Source organism: Camarhynchus parvulus, chromosome 27 (assembly GCF_901933205.1).
Source record: "Camarhynchus parvulus chromosome 27, STF_HiC, whole genome shotgun sequence".
Classification (NCBI taxonomy): domain Eukaryota; kingdom Metazoa; phylum Chordata; class Aves; order Passeriformes; family Thraupidae; genus Camarhynchus; species Camarhynchus parvulus.
In genome coordinates this window covers 1406314-1425048 of record NC_044597.1, presented here as the reverse complement: position 1 = coordinate 1425048, position 18735 = coordinate 1406314, and the positions used below count along the sequence as shown (strand labels likewise).

At 47.9% G+C, this 18735-nt stretch overlaps 1 protein-coding gene across 1 annotated transcript in view; it reads left to right on the top strand.

The window, feature by feature from the left end:
* MYO1D (myosin ID) overlaps positions 1-18735 on the top strand; it is a 168609-nt gene that overhangs the window by 28981 nt on the left and 120893 nt on the right. The window contains exons 2-10 of the mRNA XM_030966419.1: positions 9857-10065; positions 10870-10963; positions 11784-11949; positions 13653-13706; positions 14527-14622; positions 15649-15765; positions 16872-17075; positions 18238-18383; positions 18464-18578. Of these exons, the coding sequence (XP_030822279.1) occupies positions 9857-10065; positions 10870-10963; positions 11784-11949; positions 13653-13706; positions 14527-14622; positions 15649-15765; positions 16872-17075; positions 18238-18383; positions 18464-18578 (1201 nt within the window). The remainder of the gene's footprint in view (positions 1-9856; positions 10066-10869; positions 10964-11783; positions 11950-13652; positions 13707-14526; positions 14623-15648; positions 15766-16871; positions 17076-18237; positions 18384-18463; positions 18579-18735) is intronic.

Sequence of the window (18735 nt, the reverse complement as noted above, 5' to 3'; positions counted from 1 at the left end):
TTAGGGACATGAAGATTTTCAATCTTGAAATACTTGAAAGAAAGCCCCAGAACAAACCTGAGCCAAATCTATATCCCAACTGGGAAGCTTTTCCTGACTAGCCACACTTTCAAGGGAGCGAGAGGAAAAGTCCTTTCAGCCTGAGCAGTTCATGGACATATTGTTGAAATGGATTTGCTTTGTGATTTGCAAATTTTCCCCTCCACTGCTTGTGGCTCTTTGTACATGTGCTCTGGCTGAGGCCGTTGGTGTCTGAAAGGAGTTGGTGGCAATCTGGGGGTGGCCGAGGTCGCAGCTGTCCCTCATTGTCCCCACAGCAGACGTGGCAGAAGGCAGTGTTTGACTGAGGGGCAGGATGGGCAGCTGGGGGTGGCATGTCCTCATCTGCTGCCTGGAGACTCCGTGGTTTGTCTGGCAGAGCCCTTGGCTGGCACTGGGAGGGCTGGGACAGCCTGTGGGCAGAGCTGAGTCACCAGCACGTGCTGTGAAAGCCTGGGGGCCTGGAGAAGGACAGTGTCACAGTCAGTGTCACAGTCAGTGTCACACCCCAGTGTCCCAGCCCAGTGTCACAGTCAGTGTCACAGTCAGTGTCACACCCCAGTGTCCCAGCCCAGTGTCACTCTCAGCCCAGTGTCACAGTCAGTGTCACAGTCAGTGTCACATCCCCATGTCCCAGCCCAGTGTCACTCTCAGCCCAGTGTCACAGCCTGGTGTCACAGCCCAGTGTCACAGCCCAATGTCACTCTCAGCCCAAAGTCACAGCCCAGTGGCACAGTTAGTGTTACAGCCCAGTGTCACTCTCAGCCCAGTGTCCCAGCCCAGTGCCACAGTCAGTGTCACAGTCAGTGTCACAGCTAGTGTCACATCCTGATGTCCCAGCCTGTCAGGACCCAGGACATCCCTCTGGCTGTCCAGGACACCAGGACCCCTGCCAGGGGTCTCAGGGATCCTGGCACAGAGCCCAAAACACCTGTGGGTTTGATTATGACCCGTGGAGCAAATTACCAACCTTGTATGAAGACCAACAAGCTGCAACAGTTTAGGTAGAATAACAGTGAAGTTATCATGGGGTGGAAAAGTAGATTTTTGGGTTTTTGGTATGGGGGTTCAGGAGGCAAGATGGAGGAATCTGGGTATGTCCAGCCTTTCTCCTTCTTCTTCTTGGCCTCCATCTTCTGCTGTGATGTTGGCACTTTTATATTGGTTTAGAGTAGAAGCTCACTGTCTAAATAAGTGATAGGCATTGGAAAGTAATTGCAAACATTGTACACGTAGTTTTTAGTATAAAGACATAACACCACCCCAGGAGCAAGCAGTGTGCCTAGAAGTGTCCGCTAGACAGACCTCAGCAGAGCAGAAGAAAATTTTTTATAGATAAGATACAATAAACAACCTTATGACCAAGAAATGAAGAGCCCTGACTCCTCCTTCAAGTGCCGGGCTGAGAAAAAATACTTTCAAACTCAGAGTCACTCTGATAAGCTAAAGATCCCAACACCTGCCCAATGTCACAGCCCAGTGTCACAGCCTGGAGTCACATCCCCATGTCACAGTCAGTGTCCCAGCCCAGTGTCACTCTCAGCCCAATGTCACAGTCAGTGTCACATCCCCATGTCCCAGCCCAGTGTCATTCTCAGCCCAATGTCCCAGCCCAGTGTCATTCTCAGCCCAATGTCCCAGCCCAGTGTCACTCTCAGCCCAATGTCACAGCCTGGTGTCACAGCCCAGTGTCACAGCCAGGTGACACACAGGCTGTGTAAGGACTGTCACTATTTGGTTTGGGGTGCCATGGTGCAGATCACTGCAACAACTCCAAAGGAAGCCCTAATGACGCAGAAACACGAGTCATTATTTGCATGTTTTGCATTGTTATTTTTGCCTGGTTTTGTGGCCTGTATTTGTATAATTTTATTTTATATGTAACATTACCAGAGCACAGAGCCATTCCTTTGGAGTGCTGGCAGATGGGGCTCTGTATCTTCATGCTGCAAGATGATTCTTGGGTTTTCTGAGCCCTGTCCAAAACAATGCTGCATTCAGGGGCTCCAGCAGCATCCACAGATCAGCAGTGGCCACGAGCTTAACAAATCAGAATATTCCTTCCCAGCAGAACAATGAAGCAGCTGAACATCAGCAGCTCCCAGCCAGCTGATAGCTAAAGGAGTCTCCAGGCATTTGCAATGAGAACCTGTGGAATCCTGGCACTGGACCTCAGCACTTGGCCTTGTGGAGTGAGGAGGTGCAATTATCACAACTGAACAACACTCCAAAGGCTCAAGGGACAACAGGAGGAGAGGAGGCTGAATCTGTCCAGGGCTTTATGCAGGGCCCTCCCCACCACCCAAATCCATTCCTCCTTCTCCTGCCCACCATGGCTTGTCCCTCCCTTTCTCCACAGCTTGAATACCTGTCAGGGTTTCCCCTTCATCCCCTCTAAACCAGATAGTTTAAAAGCAAACACTCCTTCCCCAGTCCAGCCAGCCAGAGTGTGGACAGAGTTGGGAAAGTGTCTCACTAGGTGTGTGTTAGAAGAGGGCTTAGAAAATAAGATTGCAAATCATCAGTGCAGGGGCTGATGCAGTTTCAGGTGATGTTATTTGTGAGTGGTTGTTGTTTCCTGAGTTACTGGAGATTTGGGAACAAGGAACAGGGCCTCAGTCATGGGCTTTGTTTTTCTGCATGTTTCTGGATCTTTCTGCTGGGTTGAAGGGTTTTATAGCCCTTCACAGGGTTATTTAGAAGCATCAGCTTGCCTGGACACCACAGGGACAAAGCCACAGCTGCAGAATTCACACCCCACTGAACCAAGGTGAGGAAATGAGGCAGGATCTTCCTCATGGTGCAAATCTATCCATCCCCAGGCAATGCCCTGGTGTTTGCCTTTTGGGCAGGTGTTTTTGCAGTTTTGTCCCCTGAAATGCCTGAAGGTAGCAAATCCTTGAACACAATCCAATGTGCAAAGCTGAATTCCCAAAACTGAAGGCTGGGATAATCGTGATGTGGCAGCTTACAGTTAATATGGACACAGGGTTTGGAAAGAGGAGGTGAATGAAGATGAAATGTCCTTTTTAAGTATCTGAGTGCTGTAACATCAGAGTGGAAGGAACATAATGGATCATGAAGTCAGTTGTTGGTCAGTGTAGGAAGCCAAGTCTTCTAAAAACATGCATAAAACAAACTCAGCCATATCCAGTAGGGTTTTCTGGTCCTTGCAGCTGCCACTGAACTGCTCTGCAGCTTTCCTGTGTTGGTCAGGGTCCTCCATTCCCATTTTCCCTTTGTATGGGCCTGTGTGGTGTTCTGTTTAATATTTTCTTCCAGCTGCCTGGCAGGATGATTCTCATCTCCCCAGGTATTTATAGGTGAGCACTTCCACCCTTTCCTCCTTCTCCACAGTTCTGTGAGTGTCATGCATTTAAATGTGTTCCTCAGTGCTGCAGCTGGCTCGGGGTGTGATGGGAGCAGAGAGGAGAACCTACTTGTCTGCTGAGCTTTCTTTTGCTTTTTATTGTCCCTTTAGTGGCTTTGTGCTTTTATTAGGCAGATTAAAAGTTAGAGATTGTGGGCAGATGGCAGCTTCTTGTTTGCTGCTATCCCAAGCCTTTTCCTGGTTAGAGCTGGAATCCCAGGATAATGCTCCATCAGGGCACTGTCCTGCCCACAGCACAATGTGGTTACTGCACTCAGATTTTACCACGTCCCAGGCTGATTTTCACGTGGAAACTGGGAGTGTTTTACTGCCCCACACACACAGAGCAAACTACTTCCCTCTACCTGTGCTGGCAGCAGCTTCCTCCTGTGCCTGTTGGAATAAACCACAAAGCATTGTGTGCAGGCTTTTCAAAGAACTTCCCTTTAACTCCTTATCTATCTCAAGTCTGTTTGTGCCTTCTGCTGTGCTCCAGAGCTGGAAAAGGAGTGTTCAGGGCTCCCCTGCTGCAGGGAGAGCTCGGCCGGTCTGACGCAAATAGAAACCAGAGTTCAGTGACTCCTGTGTTTAGTGGTTTGGCATTTTTTCAGTGCAAGGTTAGTGCTTTACATTTAAGGAGAGGGATTTTATTATTCCTGTTCCTACATCTCCCAGTTTTAGATTTTATTCAGTGTTCATTAGAGCTGGCTTAGCATCCATTCCCATTTTCCTTCCCCTGACCTTACCCAGTGGGTTTGCAGAGCTTGTGGATGACTCAAGGGTCAGCTGGGTTGGAGCTGAATCAGCCCCCTCAAATCACAGACAATTCCCTTAAACCTTGGTTTGTTGAGGAAGATGTGGCAGTGGTCACTTGTAGTTTGCTAATTTTACTTAGAAAAAAGTGACATAATTACAAAGAAGTCTTTTAACCTAATTTCCAAGCTGGCTGGAGGCTGCAGATGAATGGAGTATTCCTCACCCTGCCCTGTCTGCTCCCTCCATACAGGAAAGGAGTGGTGCAGAACGTGCTCCAAATGGCATTTCCTATTTTGTTCAACTGGCAGCATCTGAGCACCGAGTCCGTGCAGGCCAGCTGCAGGCAAAAATCTCACCTGCACCCAACATGAATTTAATTGCAGTTTTCCTGGCCCTCAGGGTGGATCAGAACCACGTAGACACGCGTATTTTGAATATTGCAGACATGCATATTCATGATCAGGACAGACTTGGATCATTTTCCTGGTGCAGGGAGGTTATACTGACTGGACAGTTTTTTGGTCTGTTTTTCCAAGAGCAGCAGGAATATTTTAGCCATAGTTCTGCCAACGCAAATCCTGTTTATCTGAGTGCTCTTGTGGAAGGCTGATTCTCTGTGAGATGGTTTATGGACAATTTACTGAAAGGCTTGAAGTCCTGCTTGACAGCTGAGTTTGTTTTGAGATTTACATAAAATAAAGTCTTTAAGCAGCACTGAACTCTCTGTAGAGACGTGGTATCACATAGAAAAGGCCCAAGTGTCTGAGGCACAGAGTGAACTTTGCTTTAGGAAAGTCACTCACTTCCCAAAGCACGAGGACAATGGGGTTGTTCCCTTGGGTGAGTGCAGGCTACTAATTCTTGCACTTACAAACCAGGTCAATATGGTTTCACTGCCAGAAGCCTGCTTAAATTCCCTTCCTTCTGAACACATCCTAAAGGCCCATCCTTGGCTGCCCACAAACATCTCCTCATGAACACAAGTTTTAATTAAGTCTCCACGTGGGTTTGCAAAGAGAATGGACTCAAAGCCTGCAGTCATGGACTTTTAATGTATATATTTAATGGAAAAAATAACTGAGGCTTGTGGGATGTTTAAAACAGGAAAAGGAATTGTCCCTGCTCCACATAGTAGAGATGTGCAGCTTCTGGATCATTCTTCCCATGCACAGAGGAGGAGGAAAAAGCTGTGTGCCCAAACTCAGAATTTCACTTTGTGCTTTGGAGTTCACAAATAAGCTGGAAACACAGAATAGTTTGAAACCAAGTTTGATTCTCTTAATCTTCAGTGGGACCAGGTTTGCTGCTGACTAGGTTTGCTCCCTAGCACAGCTGAGGGAGCTGCAGCATTCAGATTCTGTCATGAATTATTTGCTTTTCCTTAACATTTCCTTTCCTTTAAGGCACTGCAGCCCAGCCAAACTGAAAGCCCATCTCAGTGGTGTCTGTGCTGTGAGTGACTGAGCAGGGTCTGTCCTGGGGGACCTGTGGAGCATCAGGAAGGGCTGAGCCCAAGGAGCTTCAGGCAGCACCTGCTAAGGGTAAAGCTTTGGTGTGCCTGTAAAGCAGAATGTGCTGCCAGTCTGTGAGCAGGGCTGGGAATGGAGCAGTTCAGGACCAGAGAAGGGCTTTTTCCAGTAGAAAATGATCCAGAATACCAACACCTGCACTTCAGCTCTCCTAAAGGAACAGCAAACCAGTGACCTGCTGTGTTTCTCCAGCAGCTGCTCTGTCCCTGGGCTGTTGGACAGATGGACATGGAGTGGCAAAGTGGGTTAGTGAGGAGCCTGGTGCTCAGGGCTGGCAGTGCTGCCCCAAGGGCTCTTTGGCTTCTGGAGCAGGGCAGTTACATGTCAATGATTAATTAGGAATTCCCTGTCTGATGGGAGTGCTGAGCTCGGTGAGGCTCTCTGTGCAACGGTCCCGTCCTGCAGATGTTGTTTGGGAGTGTGGGTTCCAAGTCTTGCCAACTAACTTTTCTTTATTTGTACTGAGTGCATTTGAAGTTGCATCATTTCCTCGGTAAGAACAGTTTTATTTTTGACTGGAGTGTTTGTCAGGTGGAGGAAATCCTAAATGTGAGTGCTCTCTGGTGGTGGAGATTTCTGCTCCAGTGTTCCCATTCCTGCAGTGTATTTTCCAGGAGCAACTGCATGTGAATATACCTTGTCTGGACTTAAAGATCCTTTTTTCCCCAACTCCTTTCCCTAAAAATAAAAATTACAAAACAAACTAAAAGTTTTTTTCTTGCCTTAGTGGACTTCTAGCTGAGATAAGAATTTCTCTCCCTTAAAATGATTTATATTCTGTGACTCATTGGTTTTTATTTTCTCGTTATCAATTGATGTTTTAATGAGGTAATAAAAACTCCTCATGAAAGAGCTGATGTTCCTCCTCAAAATAACCCACAAGGATTAAATACTGTGAATTGCTTTTTGGCTGCTGAGCTGCTGCAGAGAGGGGACTGAGGGGAGCCTCACTGGGGCTGCAGCTCCTCCCCAGGGGACAGCTCTGATCTCTGATCTCTGCTCCCTGTGACAGGGACAGGACCCAGGGAAGGGCTGGAGCTGGGCCAGGGGAGTTGAGATGGAGATCAGGGAAAGGTTCTTCCCCCAGAGGTGCTGGCACTGCCCAGGGAATGGTCCCAGAGCTCCAGGAGGGTTTGGACAGCACTGCCAGGGATGCACAGGGTGGGATTGTTGGGGTGTCAGGGCAGGGCCAGGGGTGGGACTGGATGATCTTTGGGGATACCTTCCCACTCAGGATATTCCATGATTCCATGACATTGGTACAGAAATCATTCAAATGGAACTATTGCAGGGAAATATTTTGTTGTAGCTCGAGCTGATGTGACTTCCATGAGATACAAAACAAGGTTTGACCCTGGGGGTGTCAGGATCTAGTCCTGGGGTTCCTTTTATTAAGGAACTTTTTTTAATCAAGGAACTGTTGTTGCTTTGAGTAACAAAACCGCAGTTCTACATGTTACACCTCAGCACTAAAGTGCCTGTGCTGGCTGTGAAAAGCACCAAATGGATTCGTGGTCTTGTTTTGTGACCTTGCCCTGCAGAGGAATCATGGGTTTAACACAGCTCAAAGCTCCCCATTTGCACTGCCCTCGTGGGTTGTTTTCTTAAGCTTTTCTGAGCTCTCCATGGGCAGGGCAAACCCAGCTCTCCCACTGGAGCCCTGCAGCCAGGAAAAGAGGCCCTGCTGTTCTTGGGCTGCTGCTGTGCTGAGCCATGCTCAGGGATGAAAAGGGGCTTTATCAGCAAGGAGGGGTGAGGAGCTGGAGCTCCTGGTGGGAACATCTGAGCACAGCTCTGTAATTTTAACTCTGGTGCTAGGAAAGAAAGAGAAATGAACTGAGATGTAAATGGGGATGTCACTGGTTCATAAAGCCTGTATCCCCAAAGCCAGGCTGGAGAGGTGCCTGGAGACAGATCCTTCTTCCCCCTCATCTCCATCTGCCTTTTGCCACAGAGCTGAAGACACAACTCATCAGAGCCCAGTAAAACCTTTTAGAACTTGGCTTGGAGGCCCAGTGTGGGATGTGATGTCTGAGCTGAGCAGGCAGCATGTGAGGCTGTGCCAGCATCCCAGCTGGAACCCCTCTGCAGTGGGGGCTCTGCAGAGCCAGATCTGGAGGTTCCGCTTAGAGGCAGAGGGTGCTGGCACTGCCCAGGCTCCCCAGGGAATGGGCACAGAGCTCCAGGAGCCTTTGGACCCCAGGGATGGAATTGCTGGGATGTTTGGGCAGGCCAGGGGTGGGACTGGATGATCCCTGGGGGTCCCTTCCCACTCAGGACATTCCCTGATTCTCTGATCCACTCAGGGATGCTGAACTGTCACAGGAGGAAACTTAAACTGGGCTCTGGCAATGCAAGTTTACATAATTCATTACTTAAGGAAGAGGTCAGAGTATTGGGTGCTGTGATGGTGGCTTGGCATGACGCTGCAGCAGGAATGGCCTTTATTTCTTTATTTCTCCTCAGCTAAAACAAGCCCCCTCACCCTCTGTGTGGCCATGGGGCTTAAAACCTCATCCTCAATCTGCTGGATCTTTATTTTCAGTATCAGCAGTGCCTTGAGCACAGTTCTGTGCTGCTGGGCAGGGACTTGGGAGAGCAGGCTCAGTGTTCCCCATAGGGTAACTCACCTTTTTTGGGTGTCCATCTCCAGGAGGTGGAATGGTTCTGCTCATTGTGATATCCTTGTGGTTTCCATTACATATTGATGTCCCAGTGTGACTTGATCTCCTTAATACCAGCAGTGTTGTGTGGGTTTGGTTTTTCAAGCTCTCCTCTGTGTATGCAGAGTCCCTCGTGGGCTCCCAGCCTGGTATCTGATCCCTTTGCATTTCAACCTGTTCAGGATCTTCCAAAAAATTAAAATTAGGGGTATTGGTATTGCTAATTATGTTGACTTTATATTTTCTAAAACATTACTGGTACCTTTCAAACAGCATATATCTCAAAAATGTAAAATATCTTTGCATTTTAAGCTCATTATTATTTTGGGAAATGCACATCAGGACACCTTAAGTTAAAAGTGATGTAGGAACAAGAGGATGTTTTGCAATTCTCGTGTCTTCCCAGTGCAGTGTTCCAGGAGGAAGCTGGACTGGGAGAAACCAACACTTGCAGAAAGTGGAATGCTGGATGATATTTCTTGAGTTTTATTACACCTGCTAAAAACGGACGCTGCCAAGATGCTGCAGAAAATTCTCAAATGAACAATAGAAAATGTCAGGGCTGTCACCACATGGGGGTGGTAATAAATTCAATAAAGTAACGCTGGAATTTGTGCCGGAGTCCGTCAGGACTCGAGGCTGCCGGGCTCTGTGGAGGGGTTCTGGTGCCATCTAATGTCCCGAGGTTTAAATGCAGCTGCAGATGGGGATTGGCGCTGGGAATCCAGGGTTTGTGTGTTGATCCCTAAACCTGTTGTCCTTTCTCCTCCTGAGAAACAAATGCTGTGTAAATTCCTCAGATGCTAATCTGGAATTATTCTGAGTTCTCCTCATAGGTAACTTTCAATAAAATGGGAATTTGTTTGGAAACATTTTCTAACTGAAACATTATTTTTAAAATAACATCAAGTTACTTTCTGTCTTGTTTGCAGAAAGAATCAAAGAGCCAGGCAGGGATAGGAATGGTGTCGTTTAGGGTTGTTTGCACACAGACTTAGAAATTTTTCCTCTCTGGTGTAGCAGCAGTGATGATACCAAAGTGCAAAAAAGACTTTGCTGGAGCTGAGAGGCTGCAACCCCTCCTGGGCTTCTGTCTTTGTTTACTTTCAAGCGTGATCAGACCTCTCAGTGAGGGCTTCAGAACTTCTGCTCCTCTGGCCTGAGCTGGGCCATGGACAACTGCAGAATATGAAAAAAGAATTAGCCTGTAAATCCCCTTTATGAAGCAGATCAAATTTTCTCCTTACACTCACGTGAGTGTTCTCTGACTCTCATAGTCAGTTGTAGAAACTGTAAATGCCACATCATGGATCTGGAAGTGAAGCAGAGGCAGAAATGTCCTCTGTAGGTGGTGGAACTCCAGGCCAGCTCTGGGTTGTTGTCCCTGTACCCTCGGGTCTCTGCTGCTGTGCCAGTGCCCAGGCTTTTCCTGTCCCGTTTCCCTTGTGTCCTGAACCTCTGCTTTTGTCTGATTCCTGCCTTTTGTCTGCTCTGGGCAGCTTCGAGAAGGGCCGGATTTACACCTTTATCGGGGAGGTGGTGGTTTCCATGAATCCTTACAAGAACCTGAACATCTACGGGCGGGACACGATCGAGCAGTACAAGGGCAGGGAGCTCTACGAGAGGCCTCCCCACCTCTTTGCCATCGCGGACGCTGCTTACAAAGCCATGAAGAGACGATCCAAAGACACCTGCATTGTCATCTCAGGTAGGCTGGGAGGGCTCTGCATGGTGATGAGCATCTGATCCTCGTGAAATTCCAGGCGGAAGGAGAATAATGGTTTAGCTAATGACAGCGTTTTATAAAAGAAACTTCATTAAGCTTAAAGCTGCTCATTTGCATTTGAATCCGTGTGTGGAGATCGGCACAATTATTTCTTATCTCATTCAAGAGCTGCTGCCAGCCAGGAGCTGGATCTGTGCCTGCAGAGGGATAACGTGAGCAGGAGCCCTGTGTCTGCTCCGGAGAGTGACCTGGGATCAGCAGGGCTGGGATCAGCAGGGCTGGGATCAGCAGGGCTGGGCTTGTCTCACCTCAGGAGCTGCTGATTTTTGTCGCTGTCCCGACTGGAAAAGCAGCAGTGGGAGCAGGGCTGGTACCAGAGTGATCCCTGGCTGGATCCTGGCACTTCGTTTCCTTGATGTTCCCGTGCTCAGGCAGCTCTGAAAGGAGAGAGCCCCGGGCTGGGGTGCTGAACAAGTGGCCCCTTGTGCTGCTGCAGGCCAGGCTTTCTCCTCTAACAATATTCCTTTGATCCTCTGTGTGCCAGCCCTTTTCCCGACCTGTGGAATCTCACAGCACAATTGCTCGAAGTCAGCCCAGCAGCAGCAGCAGCCAGGCAGGGTTATGGCCGTGTTTAGAAAACGTCCCAAGTGCACACAAAGATTGCTTTAAAAAGAAGAAAAACCAAACCACCCAGGCACTGTTGGGGCAGAATTGAGGTCTTCTGTCCGATGATTTGTTTTGCCTTTTTTTCCATCTGTTTGGTCACTGTGGTGTTTCTGCCCCCAGGTGAAAGCGGGGCTGGGAAAACTGAGGCCAGTAAATACATAATGCAGTACATAGCAGCCATCACCAACCCCGGGCAGAGGGCTGAGGTGGAGAGGTAAGGCCTGGGCTGGAAAAGAAGGGAAATTCTCCTGCTTGTAGATCTCTTTCTGTGGGCTTTGTAGCACCACGTTATCAGATGGTCTCTTGCACATGCTGATTTATACTTAACTTTTTCAGGTACTGCTTTAACTCTGGGAATTTTGCAGTGTTAATTGCTGAAATCACATTAAAAGTTTATTTTGAAAGTACAAACTTTCAAAATCAAAACAGCATCTAGAAATACCATCCAACCAATATCAACCATCTAATGGCAGGACTCAATGATCTTAGAGGTCTTTGCCAACCTAAATGATTCTAAATCACTTTTCCTGGGGCAAATTGCCTGAAATTTGGGTGGGCTAGAACACCATGTGGAGTGCAAGGAGTGTATTCTGTGACCTTCCAGGCTCACATGATCCTGAATTGCAAAATGTCCCTCTCTGTCCTGGAGTAAAAGCTTTGGAGCAAAGAATGTGTCTTTTTGCAGAAACAGACTTAAACCTACCCCAAATGAACTTTTGAAAATTATTTGAAAAATAGTTCAGAAAATTGATTTTAGAATTAAAATTATATAGAAGCTGGATTTCTGGTGCTGATTTCAGGGTGGGGGTCTGGTCTGTGAACCAAAGAGCATTTGCTTCCTCTGAGGAGCATTGCTGACAGCTCCCAGCTGATTTCCCATGGGATTGCTGATGCCATCCACACCTGCCCAAATCTGCCATCAAAGAGCATCACTGCTGTCACTGAATCCTTCTGGAGAAATGGCTGTGTAAAAAACACCCCGTGGTGTGAGTCTTGAAGCCTTACCCTTTTCCATGCCTCCATCCCTGCTGCAGAGTGAAGAACATCCTGCTGAAATCCAACTGTGTGCTGGAGGCCTTTGGCAACGCCAAAACAAACCGCAACGACAATTCCAGCCGCTTTGGGAAGTACATGGACATCAACTTTGACTTCAAGGGAGACCCCATAGGGGGCCACATCAATAATTACCTGCTAGAAAAGGTAAGGCACTCTCCCTTCCAGGGTTGCAGCCTTTGCTGAGTTACTTTTGCAATCTGGGCTTTGTCAGTAGGAAGTTTTCTGTTCAGACATCTACAGCAGGTGAGGAATGAGGGCACAGAAAATAAATCCAGGGCTGAAGCTTTCCTCAGGAGTCAGGAAAGCCACTGCAGTGCTGGCAGTGCCCTGTTCCTGGACTTCCAGAGCTCACCAGCAACGGGGCTGTGTTACCCAAAGGATTTTGTGTATGTGGGTGTGTGAAGTTTAATCTCAGTTTTTATTTTGGATAAAATTTACTCTCTGCACAACTCCTGCTTTGTAATTCTTGCATTGATCATTCCCTGGAGAAGGAGATTTCCAGGACTGTAGGGAGCAAGTGTGCTTGGGAAGTGTTACTTTGGAATAATGCCACAGCCTTGGGTGAGCTGTTGGTAGTGTTGTTTTTGTATATTCCAAGTGATCATGAGCATAATTATTTTTCTCGTGTCATTAAGTGGTGTCTGAAAACATTGGAATATGCAAAGCTGGAGAGCTCAGGCGTGAGCCATTAACAGTTCTTGCTGTGTGAGACATGTCTGGCTTTGATTATGTGTTTGACCACATCTGCCAACACCCTTTTTTGTTTGTGTTTCTTTTTTACTTCTCCCCTTTATTTCCCTGAAGTCTATTTTCAGAGTAAACACTTTATTTTAAAAAATAAAACAACAAACCCAAACATTTAACTTGGGTTACTTTGATGTAAGAAGAGGGCTGGGACTACAGCTGCAGTGACTTAAATCCTAATGATTTATTTATCCTCATTGTTTATTTCATATCCTTGACTTCTCCCAAGTTAGATTTGTTTCCATTTGAAAGCAGTGGAGGCTCTGGCCCAAATGCAAGCAGTAACAGACAGTGGCTTTGCAGCAGAAACACATCAAATCATGGAATATCCTGGGCTGGAAGGGACCCACCAGGATCATCCAGTCCAACCCCTGGCCCTGCCCAGACATCCCAACAATCCCTGGGCATCCTTGGGAGTGGTGCCCAAACACTCCTGGAGCTCTGGCAGCCTCAGGGCTGTGCCCATTTTCTGGGGAGCCTGGGCAGTGCCCAGCACTCCCTGGGGAAGAACCTTTCCCTGAGAACCAACCTAAACCTCCCCAACACAGCTCTGTTCCCCATCAGTCTTCATAGTTCAAATTTGTAGCATGAAATAAGGACACAGTGCTTGTTAACTGAATGTCTGCTGCATTTAATCCTTTTTTGTGCTGTTTTACCTCTGGAATGAGGATTCTGGAATGGAGCTACAGCTCCTAAAACAAGGCCCTTGTGTCAGAGCAGAGCATCCCCTTGTACTGTGGGTGCTGTCCTGGGGGTGTAGGAGTGGTGACCACCAGGCCCTGAGCATTTATCTGTAGTCACAGAGTCCTAGTTTTCATTTCCAGTGATTAAATCATTCTGAAACTAAAATGAAGGTTTCTATTTGACTCTTCCATGAAAGCAACCCAGTGGTTCCCACATGGGACTCCTGGGTGGAAGTAGGACATTGCAGCTGTTACACAACTGCTGCTTTTGCCTGCAGACCTCAAGCTCCAGGGTCACACGTGTGAGATGGTGTTCCCAAGAGGCTGAGTGTGAGATGGGATGGATTTGAGGTGTCCTGGTGATGGGATGTCCTGGTCTGAGGGGACACTAACACCCAGCTCTGTGTTTTGTTCCCCCAGTCCCGTGTGATCGTGCAGCAGCCCGGGGAACGGAGCTTCCACTCCTTCTACCAGGTTTGTGTTCCTTTCCTGGAGCAGTGACCTGTCCCCAGCTTCCCTTGGGCAGAGCACTCAGGGCTTTCACCCTCTCATGTTTTGCACAGGGTTCCCTTTTGCAGCATCTTGGGTGATCTTGGGTTCTTCAGTTCTCTGCAGGGGCCTGGGCTGGGAGGGAGCCTGGGAAGATGGATTGTTTTCTATCCTCCAGTCCCATATTAACACATTGCTAAACTTAAAAGGAGGCTGACTAAACAAATATGGTAGGATATTGGACTTTGACTCACTGCTTTATGTGTAGTAAGCCTAATCCCTCTATTTTGTCTTGAAGCCTTTAGTCCATATGGAAGTAATTTGGTTTTTTGGATGTTCTTTAATGTCTTCCACATTGAGTGTTGGTTCCCTGTGTATCCTTTGGGGGATATGGTCAGCCTATTAGTATAACCTTGATTCTGCACTGAGGGAAGGGGAGGTTTGTTTATTTTTTTTTTCCACTTTTTCAGTACTCCATGATGGTATATTAGCACTTTCCTCATGGATGTGTCATTTCCAGGAGGAAAAGTCTCTGTGTGGGCAATGTGCTTGCCAAGGCACAGCTGTGGCATGGCACAGCTGTGAACAGGTCTGGGAGGGGTTCAGGCTGGTTTTTATACAGTTGTGACTCTAAAGAACAGTGATTTGTGGTGGCAGGCCCTATATCTTGCACATTGTGCTCCAGATACTGCAGCAGTAATTAATATTTTCATGATTTTGCTTGTCAAGCAGATGAATAAGAGAAAGAAAAAAGAAGGATTTTATATTTTTCATTCACTGTTTTTTTAAAACTCTCTTCCTGCAGCTCCTGCAGGGAGGTTCTGAGCAGCTCCTGCGTTCTCTGCACCTCCAGAAGGATGCATCAGCCTACAGCTACATCTGCCCTGGGGCACAGCTCAAGGTGAGGGCTCTGAGGGACCCAGGGACAGCTTCACATTGGAAGTGCTGCTGGAAACGCTCAAAGCACTGCTGAGCTAGCAAAAATTGAGATCAGTGGGAATGAGTAGGGAAAGGTGACACTGGTGTGCTGTTTGTAATGAGGTTTCTGGTACAAGATAAAGCACAAGTGTACTTAGAATCATGGAAAAGATTTACCTCTATTCTGCTTAAATATACAAATATACCTGTGCATGCTGCATCTGCTTATAAACAGCAATAAAATGATTTATTAATAAATGCAGGTGTGGATTTTTGGCCCATTAGCAGTGGCAGACATTCCATACTCTATAATGGGTACCTTAAACTGCCTTCTGGAGCAAAAAGCCAGAAGGACTCATTTATTTGCAGCAGATCTTGGAGTTACTGAAGCACTGGGTCTTCATGTCTGACTTGTCCTCAAGGGGGAACTCTGAGCAGGAAAGAAGGGAACAAACCCATAAAGTTTTTAGACAGCAAGATCCTGAGCACTTCAGATACAGCTGGAGCTGTCCCTAGTGTTGTCCCTTTGGAAGCAGGGTCCAGACCTGATTTCCTAGGTGCTTTTGTGAGATGCACTTTGGTACAGAAACCCAGAGACCTCCTCCCATGCCAGATGATTCTCTTCAAAAATGTGTATGCTAATCTTGAGAGAGGTGGAGAACAGAGATTTCCTGCTGGTGCTCTGCAGCCTCTGTCAGAGGTCTGTGAGTGCACAAATTGTCCCCATTCTGGGATTTTTATGAACTCTGTCTCAGCAAATTCCACTGGTAAATTTATTGTGCTGTGGTGGATTTCTGTGTCTCCTGCTGCCAGAATCCGTGTGTGCAATGCAGGGTTCAGTGTCCAAGCACGCAAGATGGCATTGGAATAAGCTGGGAAACCTCATGACAGTGTCTTGCCTCTGAGAAACATCAAAGTGCATCTTGTTTCCCATGGGCTTGTGAAATCCTTGCTCACTCACAGCTGACTTCCATTAAATCCCCCATCCCAAACTTCTCTCTCCCCTCAGTGTTCCATCAATGACGGGGCTGAGTTCAAGGCAGTTGCTGATGCCATGAAGGTGATTGGCTTCAAGCAGGAGGAGATTCAAACTGTCTACAAAATCGTGGCAGCCATTCTGCACCTGGTAAGCTCCCTGCCCATAGGTATCCATGCCTGAACCCATGAGGGCTTGTACTGCCAGCAGCTCTGATTTTCCTGCTGCAGAAGCCCTTGGAAGCTCTGCTGGCTGGGAAGGTGTCCAGCTCCCAGCTCCAGTGGTGACAGAAAGTCCTTGCTGGAAACAGGGCACTGCAATGATGATCACATGTATTCCTGCATGTTCCAGATCCCAAACCAGGCATACCACTAAGTACTGGGAGCTGTTGTATGTTCTGAAAAAGGAACTGTTGGGGTTTGGCAGTGAGGGGATAGGGAGTTTCTGTCCTTTGTGCCTTCACACTCACCTTCACCACAGTGATCCTGCTTCACTTCGTGGTGAATGTTGAGCACAGGAAAGACAGGAGTCCTCTTAACATTTTGTGTTCTGAGACTGAGGAGATCCTTCCTTCTCATGGATCCTTCTGGGAGCCACAGAGCCTCCTCCCCTGCACAGTAGCAGGGAGTCCCTGTAGCTCAGCTCTTGTGTTTCCTGAGGAAAGAGGAGGGCAGGAGGAGGGTGGCAAAGAGCAACTTTATTCCAGTTCCTTCTCCTCCTTGGGATAACAGTGCTGGGAAGGAAGGGAGGCAGAGCAGAGTGGGGCCATGCAGACAGGCTGGGGGACAACCCTCTGCTGTGGATCACCAAGGGGTGTCACTGCTTAATCCTGGCACAGAAGGTACCCAGGAGCAGAGCTGCCAGTCCAGTCCCACTGGCACTGACCTCTCAGCTTCCCCACACCATTCCCACTCCCTCTGTGGCAGAGGAATTGCAGCCAGTGGTTTCATGGTGAGCTGCAGTGAGGACAAATGCTACATGGTGTAATTTCCTGTCCCTGGACTCTGAATCTTGGGATGGTGTTTGATGTTGTTTGTCCCAAAAGCTGAGCTGAACACTGAGCAGGAATGCTTTGCTTTGAGAAAGCCCTTGCTGCTCCCTTTGACATTGGAGGTTTGAGGGTGTGGATGTGCAGGACCCACCTTCCAGTGTGGCAGGAGATTTCCAGCCTGGAACAGCAGGTGGAAAATGGATGGAGTTGGGGTGTGCTGATTCCTGTTAGTAAAGAGCAGATGGAGAAATGCTGCTGATTGCAGGGGAACCTGAAGTTCTACGTGGATGGAGACACTCCCATCATCGAGAACAGCAAGCTGGTGTCAGTCATTGCTGAGCTCCTGTCCACCAAGGCCGAGCTGGTGGAGAAGGCGCTGCTGTTCCGGACGGTGGCCACGGGCAGGGACGTCATCGACAAACAGCACACGGAGCAGGAGGCCACCTATGGCAGGGATGCCTTTGCAAAGGTGAGTGCAGTCCCCTTCCTGTGACACCCACAGACACATCTCTGCTGCCTTTGCCTTTGCACTGAGGTGTGCAGCAAAGACTGGCAATGCCCAAGGTGGGCACTGCTGCCAGAACTGCACGTTTTTCCATGCTCAGTCCCAGCAGGATTCCTGGGTGGGTCAATAAGCACAGTTTACACAGTAATACACAATTGCTGTACATCCTGCAGATTTGTCTCTGAACCTTGGTGCTCCTGAGTTCTGTGGGGTCTGTGGCACCTCCCCATCCTGCCCTTCCAGCAGGGATCCAGCTCCCACAGCCAGCAGTGCCAGGCACACCAAGGAGGGGACGGGCTGCAGGCTGGGCTGGCATCTGCAAATGTGTCCTACAGGGAGGAATGTGCTGTGAAATGGGATCCTCAGCTTCATTTTGCAGTTAAATTCAAAGAGTAGAGAGTGGAATTGTAACATCTAGAATTTATGTTGGAAACACAAAGTGGTATTTTAAAAATTTTTTATGAAGAATGGTAGAATGGTTTGGGTTGAAGGGACCTTAAGGACCATCTTGTTCCAACCCCCTGCCATGGGCAGGGACACCTTCCACAGGAAGAGTGAGTACTGATGGCAGGAGTGACAATTGTTCCTCCTCTATAAGAAATCAAATTATAAGGGAGGAATGGGTGAACTTATGAAGGTCATTGATAATTAACTTGACTTCTTTTCCTGAGATAATGTATTTTCCCCAGCTTCACAGCACATTTTGAACATGAAGACTTTGAAGACACCTCTGCCTACAGAGCATTATCTTTGTGAAAGGTGAACAGGATTATTTTCCTGTCATTGTGTTCAGTTGTTGAGTTTCTGTGTCTGACCTCTCTCTTGCTCTTCACTATTGTTAAATAATTCTCAGGAATGGTGCTTATTAGGCAGCTGAAAAGCTGACTGGAATCAAATTAGGGAACTGCTGCACCCAGTGACCTCACTGGGATTTCAACTTGGTATAAATGAGTTTTGGAAGAAAGAAAATAAATACTTCCATAGAATATTTTCTTCAGTCAGTAGCTGCTCACTTTCATGACCATGACCTGCAGCTTTGATGGAGGCCTGGAATGAGCTGTGTGGAATTTCCTGGGAAGAGCTGAGGCAGGTGCAGGCGGGAGCCCTCAGTCTGTGTTTCCTGCAGGCCATTTACGAGCGTCTCTTCTGCTGGATTGTGACCCACATCAACGATGTCATCGAGGTGAAGAACTACGACACCACAGTGCATGGCAAGAACACAGTCATTGGGGTCCTGGACATCTATGGCTTTGAGATATTTGACAATAACAGGTGAGCCCCCTTCTAAAGCCCAGTGTTGTGCCTTGCCTTTCCCAGAACACTCATCACTTTTTCTTCTCATGTTTTTGCAGCTTTGAACAATTCTGCATTAATTACTGCAATGAAAAGCTGCAGCAGCTCTTCATTCAGCTGGTTCTAAAGCAGGAGCAGGAGGAGTACCAGCGAGAGGGAATTCCCTGGAAGCATGTGAGTGCTTTGGCAGGGCAGGAAGAGGTGCTGTGAGGTCAGTGTACCAGCAAAATGCTGGACCTGAAGCTGTTCCACATGCAGGCTCCAGTTGATGGGACATCTGTGTCCCTGCCAGCTGTCCTGCCAGGCTGGGACCAGGCTGGGCAGAAGCTCC